The 9,022-nt window shown below is 61.9% G+C and overlaps 1 protein-coding gene across 1 annotated transcript; it reads left to right on the top strand.

The window, feature by feature from the left end:
• Positions 1–1,992: 1,992 nt before the first annotated feature.
• TMEM151B (transmembrane protein 151B) lies at positions 1,993–7,133 on the top strand. Its single transcript, XM_075554088.1, has 3 exons — positions 1,993–2,115; positions 4,270–4,710; positions 6,003–7,133. Exons 1-3 carry the CDS (start codon positions 1,993–1,995, stop codon positions 7,131–7,133), a joined length of 1,695 nt encoding a protein of 564 aa, XP_075410203.1.
• The last annotated feature ends 1,889 nt before the right edge of the window (positions 7,134–9,022 follow it).

The raw sequence follows: 9,022 nt of genomic DNA, 5'->3' as shown, positions 1-9,022 counted from the left end.
CTTCCCTAAAAGCTTGGGTGATATTGGAGGGGGCCACCAAGTGAGTGTCCTCTTTGTATGTCATGGAAGTAAATGCAAACCCCTATCTCTTTAGACTCCCAGCTGGGAGGATGCACTTGGGGACCCTGAGAGGGCCATGCAGACTGGGTAGCTCTAACACAACAGGCCAGAGTCACCTTCATCTGGCCTGCGAAGGAAAGAGTAAGAAAATACTTGGGGATCAAGGCTGTGGCAGGAACATTCCCGACAGAAGGCTATACTTGGGCCTTCTCCGCAGAGATCAGATGTATGTGGACTTTGGAATGGGCTAGATTCTAGCTTTAGCCTTCATTTGTGCTAGCAGGAGATCCCTAGTAAGGCCCTCTCTGGACTTTGGTTCCTTTCCGGTCAATGGTGAGGTCAGTTCAGAAATGTCAAAGAGCTTAATGTGAGACAAGACACATAGTAGGATTCCACAGTGACCTGTGCAAGCCTGGATTAATCATGCATGGCCTGAATCACAATCTATCATAATGGTAGAGTCCCTGGGGTATGTGAGTGTGTGTGCGCCTGGGAGCAGAGGAGAGGTGGGGGATGGGCTGCCAACAGCAGATGCACTCAGTTTGGAGGTTTCAGTCCACCCAGAGGCACCTCAGGAGACCTGGTCTTCTGCTTGGGAACAAATCAGCTGTTAAGAAGAAGGGCCCTGTGCACTGCCCTATGCTGACAGACACAGGGTCGCTATGAGGTGGAACTGATTCAAGGACAATGGTTTTGTTCTAACAATTGGTTTCAAAGCCTATCTGCCCGCTAGACGCTGCACTCCTAGAGGGTAGGAATTTGTGCGTTTCATTTCCGAACCGGGGCCACAGTAGTTAACTGGAACCAGGGGCTGCAACTAGGAATGAATGAATGAATGAATTTCAGATTCCTTCCCGCTAGTCCTAGGGGATGCAGTGAAAAGCGGAGTGGCCTGGTCTGTGGTCTGGGACTCTTACACGCAGATCAGAACTTTAGACATTGTCCAGTGAACTTCCTCACTTCCAACCGAGGAAAGGAAGGTTCAGAGAGGTGACGACACCTGCCCAAGGTCACACTACACATGAACAGCAGAGCTGGGTCGGAGCATCGGAACTTACAGTTCCTAACCACCAGCTAAGGGCATCACACACATTTCACTGCTTCTGCGAGGCTGTTCATCTCGGGAAGGAAGACGGTGCCACGAGGGCCAGTCCAATGTCCTCCCCCTCTGCCCTCTGTTAGTCCTTTATCACCTCAGCTAGTCCACCCTCGTCAGGTGAATCCAAGCCGCTGAAGTCTCACGCCAGCCTTAACTCTTTCGACACGCCATTGAGAAGAGGTCTCCTCTAGGGTCTCCAGACTCAAGTGTCCCTTCCCAAGCCCTCAACCCCTGGAACTCGCAGGAGGCAGATGGGGCTGGGGGTGGGGTGGAATGTGGACTGAACATCAGCCGCTCCCCCTGCCCCGCTGCCGAGAACGGACAGCGCGGAGCTGCAGCGCAGACCTTCCTAGGATGGGAGGGGGTAGTGTAGCGAGCCGGGTTGGGAGCGGGAAGGGGGTACGGGGAGCCCCTGTTGCTTCTTCTCTTTGGGGGTGGTTATTAGGTAGGCTTGGGGAAGGCGGAGTTAGGGGGGCCGGGGGCGGGGCTCAGCTGCGCTGGGAGGAAGAGGGGGGGCGCACTGGCTCCAGCTTGGCTCAGACAAAAGGCGGCGGCGGGAGCGGGCGGGAGGCGGAGCGGCGCCGCGAGGGCCTCAAGGTGACACCCGCCCCCGGCCCCGGCCCCCCCGGCCCGGCCCCTCCAGCCCGCCCCCCATCCCCAGCCCCTCATCCCTAACCCGCGGTGCCCTTCCCAGGCCCCCTCCCCCCCTCCGGGGGGTGGGGAGCAGCGAGGGCCCCGCCCCCTCCCGCCCCCTCCTCAGGGTCCGCGCAGGATGCCCCCAGCCCCCGGCAGCCCCCCGGGAGGTCCTGAGCTCGACGCGCCCCCTCTACGCCATGTCCCCCCCTGGCTCGGCCGCGGGAGAGAGCGCCGGCGGCGGCGGCGGCGGCGGCGGCGGCCCCGGGGTCCAGGAGGAGCCCACGGCGGCGGCGGCGGACGATGGCTCCGCCCGAGAGGAGGTGAGAGTCGGCGGCGCCCCTTCCCCGGGCGCGGCCGCAGCCCGGCCCCCAGCCCCCCGCGGTGCGGCGCAGCCCCGCGGGTTCCGCCGCAGCGCGGCCGGCGCCCCGCACCCCGAGCCGGCCGCCGCAGCCGCAGCCCGGCGCCGCCGCCCCCACCGGTGCCGGAGCTGTCCGCGGTGGCTGGCGGGGAAGGGCCCGCGCCAGGGGCGGGGCTCAGGGGTCCCGGGCAGGGGGAGGGATCTGGGGGCGGAGCCTCGTGGACCCGGTGTGATGGGGGAGGGGGCTAGTTGCTCCTGGGTGGGGATGGTGGCCGAGATCCCAGCTCACGCAGGGGGTGTTACCTTGAAGCCTGGGAAGGGCGACTTGTAGGGGCGACAGAGCCAGGAGGGTGCCGCGGGACTGTGATGGTGTGACCTGACTGGGGTCCTAAGGAGGTCAAAGGTGTTGTCTCTTCCCCAGTGACTGGCCTTGTGTCTGTGGTGGGGTGAGCTAGAAAGGAGGGTGGGATGGGGTACACCCCTGTTCTCAGCGCCCCTGCTGTTCTTCCCGGACTCTAAGCCCAGAAATCCTCCAGTCTTGGTCCTAAGCATACCCTACATGGGGGCCTCCCCTTCAGTTCTTTGAACCTGGAGACAAAGAGACTCTGGGAAAGTCCCAGGAGAATCACCCATCCCGGGTCCCCATGCACACTTGGGTCCACATTTGCACACAAGCACTCCTGCAGGGGCAGACCCCTTCAGCCATACTCACGTGATGACAAGTGCCACCCAGGTGGCCAGATAAAGGTGCACAGAGGTACCCTCCCTCAAGGGCAAGGCTTTTAGAAAGCCACATGGACCCTAATCTCTGTGGGTATATGTTGTGTGCTATCTGTAGCCCACCTATTTGTATTTCCAGATCTACAAGTCTTCCCACCACTGCCTGCTATTGTCCCCTTCCACCCGGACCTAACTCCCCTGGCCGGACTGGGGAGCTGAATTGAGGGAGTAAATCAGAGTCCCAGCAGGCAGTGCTGCTTGTGGGAATACCAGGAAGGGGTGCTTGAGGAAGGGGTGGGAAAGCAGAAGTCACCACCAGAACACATTTTAAGTAGCTGTTGGACACCAGCACCCCGGTAGAGACATAGGGTGCACAGAAAAATAAGGGCTGGGCCTTGCCTCCAGGAGTACCCAGCCTGGTGGGGAAGCCAGACATGTAAACAACTCTCTGGCCGGCCTTGGGAAGGGACTTGCCAAGTGCTTTGGCGGACAGGCCCCAGGAGAGTCCCTGAATCTTTTTCTCTTGATAAATAACTGAGCTGCAAACATTTTGCTCCCCACCCTGTCTGTTCAGCACCCTATAACTCACCCCCTTTTCCCAGCTATGTGCCTCTTAGACTTAGAGCCCTCTGGATACTTATTCCTTGGACTGCCTTCTGCTCAGGGATCCAGCCCACCCCTCCCAGCCTAGAACCCAAGGGAAGGGTGTTGGTGTGCAGGAGACGACTCACAGGGGTGGGGGCTGGAGTTTAGGATGTGGGAAATGAGACAGGGACCTAGGTTCCCAGGTGGACCCCCTCAAAATGAGTATTGGGCTCTTTATGAAGGCTGGGGAGGGAGATGGGTCAAAGGGGCTCGGGCTCCTCTGGAACCTAGGATGGGGGATCTGGAAGCAGTGAGGGCCCCACCTGGTAAGTCTGCGATGCTGTCATTGGGTCCCTTCCCCCTTTCCTAGAACACCTGGAAGGGGGCTGGGCTGGCACCTTCCTCTGCTGACACCTCTGTCTGTCTGTCCTCCCGTCTTCCCCTTCCTCACCTCCTTTCACTGATGTCCTTGTGTCTGTCTGCGGACTCTTTCTGGGTGCCGTCCTATCCATCTGTCTTTGCCGCCTGGGCCTTCTGCCATCTCTGGCACTGATCGCTATCTGCTTCCTGGGACGTCTCTTTCTGGGTGCCTCTCTGTATTGACATCCCATTCCCCCTGCTTGCCCCCCGTGGCTCAATATTTTGTTTATCTTTGGTCCTTGGTCTTCTCTTTCTCCTCACATCCCTCCCTGGGTGTCTCTGCCTGTCATCTCTGGGGCTGGCCTCTGCCCCTCCATCCATTTCTGTGCTCATCCTGCCCACTCTCACTCCCTACCCCGTCTCCGCCCTCTCCTCCTGCCCTTCTGAGCAGCAGCGTCCCATCCAGCCCTCTTTCACCAAGTCCCTCTGCCGTGAGTCCCACTGGAAGTGCCTGCTGCTCTCGCTGCTCATGTACGGCTGCCTGGGGGCCGTGGCCTGGTGCCACGTCACCACGGTGACCCGCCTCACCTTCAGCAGCGCCTACCAGGGCAACAGCCTCATGTACCACGACAGCCCCTGCTCCAATGGCTATGTCTACATCCCCCTGGCCTTCCTGCTCATGTTGTACGCCGTCTACTTGGTGGAGTGTTGGCACTGCCAAGCCCGCCATGAGCTGCAGCACCGCGTGGACGTGAGCAGTGTGCGGGAGCGCGTGGGCCGCATGCAGCAGGCCACCCCCTGCATCTGGTGGAAGGCCATCAGCTACCACTACGTCCGCCGCACCCGCCAGGTCACCCGTTACCGCAATGGCGATGCCTACACCACCACCCAGGTGAGAGCCTAGTGGGGAGTGCAGGCCAATGCAGACAGGGAGGGATGCTCTGCCCCTGCCCGCCTGCCCCTGGAGGAGCGGGGCGCGCAGCAGTGACTGGTGTGGGCACTGTACCAGGAGGGCAGTAACAACCGTGACAAGGGCACAGGCCAGGGCTTTACAAATGTTGGTTTATTTAATCCCCCTAACAGCCTCATGAGGGAGGTAGCTGTGACTGAGGGGGGTAACTATGAGTCCCATTTTTCAGATGAGGAAACTGAGGGCCACAGAGGTTAATGTCCAGCAGCTCATTTGTGGTGGAGCTGGAGGTCAAAGCCAGACAGTCTGGCTCCAGAGTCAACACTGCTGATTGCTGACTGGATTTGTTTAGTGCTTAACGGTTGGAGAGATCTTCCCAGGCACAGTCGCACAGCATGCTCCCAACTGCTAGGCCAGGTAGCTGCTAACTGGGAAATGTGAGCCAAAGACCAGCAGTTCCTCAGGGGTCCCCAGATCCTAAGTCTAAGGCTTACAAAGGGGTAGAGGTGGGCATGGGAGGCCCTCCAAGAAGGGTCAGCTGGCCAGCATTCGATACACAAGGCCCTGCAGGAAGGGATGCTTCCAGATGTGGGTTATCTGTCTCAGCCTGGGGCTGGTGAGAAGCAGGAGGCGCCTGGGTGAGAATTAAGAGTGGACTAGGGAGTCCAGAGACAAAAGGCTCCTCCCACAGAGAATTCCCGTTTGGAAACACCCTTGTAAAGGACAAGGAGTAGGGTGCTATTTGGGGCATTGGGGTGGGGGGGCAGAAGTCAAAGCGCAAGGTAGGCCAGCATCTGACCCCAAGAGGGAACAGAACCCAAAGCAAATCACTGCCATAGCGTCCATTCCGATCCACAGCAACCCTATAAGGACGGCATAGGATTTCCAGACTGTAACTTCAGGGGAGCCGAAAGGCTTATCCAGCTCCCGCAGAGCAGTTTGTGGTTTTGAACTGCTGAACTTGTGGCTAGCAGCCTGCTGTGTAACCACCAGGCAAACGGGGCTTGAAGAAGGAGCAGAGTTTATGTAAAGGGAGAACACTCACAGGAGGGTTCTTCGAGTCCCTGATTCAACGCGAATTCACAATTGCCATTGCGCGGGAGGTCTTTGTTGCTCCCTAACCTGGGTAACAGCTCCTCCCCTGATGGCACTTTCTCCATGCCTGCCTCAGGGGCAGGTTTAGATTTGCCCAGGGCTCGGGGCAGGGAGCCACAGGAGCCAGCGAGGAGTAGCAGATGGCAATGGGCACTACCAACTCTGCCTCCTCGCCACAGGTCTACCACGAGCGCGTCAACACGCACGTGGCCGAGGCCGAGTTCGACTACGCGCGCTGCGGGGTCCGCGACGTGTCCAAGGCGCTGGTGGGGCTGGAGGGCGCGCCGGCCACGCGGCTCCGCTTCACCAAGTGCTTCAGCTTCGCCAGCGTGGAGGCGGAGAACGCGTACCTGTGCCAGCGCGCGCGCTTCTTCGCCGAGAACGAGGGCCTGGACGACTACATGGAGGCGCGCGAGGGCATGCACCTGAAGAACGTGGATTTCCGCGAGTTCATGGTGGCCTTCCCGGACCCGGCCCGGCCGCCGTGGTACGCCTGCTCGTCGGCCTTCTGGGCGGCGGCGCTGCTGACGCTGTCGTGGCCGCTGCGCGTGCTGGCCGAGTACCGCACGGCCTATGCGCACTACCACGTGGAGAAGCTCTTCGGCCTGGAGGGCCCCAGCTCGGCGAGCAGCGCGGGCGGCGGCCTGAGCCCCACCGACGAGCTGCTGCCCCCGCTCACCCACCGCCTGCCGCGGGTCAACACGGTGGACAGCACGGAGCTCGAGTGGCACATCCGCTCCAACCAGCAGCTGGTGCCCAGCTACTCGGAGGCGGTGCTCATGGACCTGGCGGGGCTCGGGGCGCGCTGCGCCGGGGGCGCGGCGGGCGGCTACGCGCCCACCTGTCGCTACGGCGGGGTGGGCGGGCCGGGCGCGGCGGGCGTGGCCCCGTACCGGCGCAGCTGCGAACACTGCCAACGCGCCGTCAGCAGCTCGTCCATCTTCTCCCGCAGCGCCCTGAGCATCTGCGCCAGCCCGCGGGCCGGCCTGGGCCCCGGCGGCGGCGCGGGCTGCGCGGGCAGCCGCTTTTCGCTCGGCCGCCTCTACGGCTCGCGGCGCAGCTGCCTGTGGCGCAGCCGGAGCGGGAGCGTCAACGAGGCCAGCTGCCCCACGGAGCAGACGCGCCTGTCCAGCCAGGCCAGCATGGGGGACGACGAGGAGGAGGACGACGAGGACGAGGCCGCCCCGCCCCCGCCCTACCACGACGCCCTCTACTTCCCCGTCCTCATCGTCCATCGGCAGGAGGGGTGTCTGGGCCACAGCCACCGGCCGCTGCACCGCCACGGCTCCTGCGTAGAGACCTCACTGTGACCGCCGGCCCCGCGGAGAGGCCCTTGCTGCCCGTGGCCTTCCCCTCGCCCTCGCCGACCGTGCCCCCAGTGTGTAGCGGGGGTGGGGTCACGGAGGCCGACAGAGACCATGCTGGGCGGGCTGGGGGGACGGCGAGGCTCCGTGGACAGACCCAGATGGACCAGGGTTCGAGACCTCCGCCCTTCGCTGTACATAGAGACAGACGGGTGGGAGGGGCTTGGCAGCTACCTGGGACCCAACCTAGCAGAGTGGCCCATTCTGGAGAGCACTCTCCAGAGTGCTCCTTTCCAGGTTTTCCGCGGATCCTCCGATTGTTAATAGGTCCCCGCGGGTGGGGGCGGGGACTTCCTCTCAACGGGGAGTCCCTGCTGTGCAGCTGGAAGGTGCAGCGGGGCGGAGTGGGGAAGGGGACCTTTCCTTCCTCTGTTGTCTCGCCCCGCTAGTCTCTCCCGATAGAGGCGGTGGGGGTCTAGTGACCAGCGGGGCTGGCTTCCAGCCAGCAAGGGACTCAAATGGGTCGCCGTTCCCTGAGCAGGTGCCAATGCGACACTCTAGTCCAGCTCCGTGGACTCGCTGTTGCCTGTCTTCTTGGCGCTGGCCCAAGAGCTCGGGGGTTACCTCGCTGCCACCCCCTTCACTGTTGTTTATCTCACTGGGCCCCAGGAGTCCGGGGTCCTGGGGGGGATGTGCTCACCACACAGCCACATTCACCTGCTCCCAGGCTCCCAAGAGCTGTTACTAGGGGGATGGGAGGATGGGGAGGTGCAGTGTGGAGAGACCTGGTCCCAGCTCTGAACTGGGAGGCCTCCGAAGGAGCTTCTTCACTCGGATTCTGGTGGGCACTCCCTTCAGCGTGGGGTGAGAGTCCAGAGAGCATGGCAGAGGGGGCAGGGGGGGTGACAGACCTGAGTGACCGGAGAAGAGGCCCCTGGGAGAGGGTAGGAGTAGGTAGGTGACCTGAAAGGACTTTTAGAGATGGAGTGGGGTGGGGGGGGGTGTCTCCTCCCTGTGGGGAGGGGTGGAGACTGGTTGACCTCACTCCTGCCTCTGCAAGCCCAACTGGAGAAATGCACCATCGTGACAGGGTCTCAGGCAGGAGGCCCCAAATCTTGCCTGACCCCTCCTTTCACTTCCCCTTGTGCCACCTGATGAGCTGAAACCCTGCTGGTTGTCCTAGAGTCTCCAAAGGGACACCCTTCTACCCTCCACCCAGGGTGCAGGCCCTAGTTCCTATTTCCCTCCAGTTCTGAGGCCCCCCTCTCCCTGTCCTTTCGTTGTCCTCCCCCACCCCCACCTCCGAGCTTCAGTGTGCATGTCTGTGTGCAATCCCCCCCCCACTAAAGTTTTCCAACAGAGGGGGTAACCCTTGGGCCAGCTGGGCACTGTCACTCTCCACCAGGCATCTCACACTGTCTGAGCCATCAGCTGTCTAACTCCCCCCCCCCCAGCCTCTCCCGCTCCCCTCCCCTCCCCCCATCCCAGCCCAGCCAGGTCTTTTCCCACCAACTGGCGAAGCCTCCACCTATGCAACATCATCTGGGCCCCCAGGGAGGGGGGGCACAAAGTGGAGACACTGGGCCCATGGCCTTTGGGGGGCGGTGAGCTTTACTTCCATGAAAGCAGATGGTTGAGTTGGGGAGGGAGGGGAAACTGGGAAGGGTGGCTCACACAGAGGGGGCAGCTGCCTACCAGGCTGCCCTGGCTATTGCCTACCAGGGCTGGCCGGCTTGGGCAGGATTCTGTGCTCCTTGGCCACCTGCTAGAGTGCCCCTCTTTCTTCTGAAGGGACATCTGGGCTGTACAGGTGGTGAGCCTTGGCCGCAGGCCCCATTTCTCAGCCAGCTGGCACCTGGATGTCGTGTTCTCCTGTGGGGGCAGCCTGGCCACCT

Source organism: Tenrec ecaudatus, chromosome 7, assembly GCF_050624435.1.
Source record: "Tenrec ecaudatus isolate mTenEca1 chromosome 7, mTenEca1.hap1, whole genome shotgun sequence".
NCBI classification, from domain to species: Eukaryota; Metazoa; Chordata; class Mammalia; order Afrosoricida; family Tenrecidae; genus Tenrec; species Tenrec ecaudatus.
The sequence above is the reverse complement of the archived record's forward strand: the minus strand, read 5'-3'. Positions and strand labels throughout refer to the sequence as shown.

Coding starts and splice junctions, on each gene's coding strand:
- TMEM151B (XM_075554088.1), top strand. CDS start 1,993: ATGTCCCCCCCTGGCTCGGCCGCGGGAGAGAGCGCCGGCGGCGGCGGC. Junction 2,116..4,269: donor ATGGCTCCGCCCGAGAGGAG/GTGAGAGTCGGC, acceptor CCTTCTGAGCAG/CAGCGTCCCATCCAGCCCTC. Junction 4,711..6,002: donor ATGCCTACACCACCACCCAG/GTGAGAGCCTAG, acceptor TCCTCGCCACAG/GTCTACCACGAGCGCGTCAA.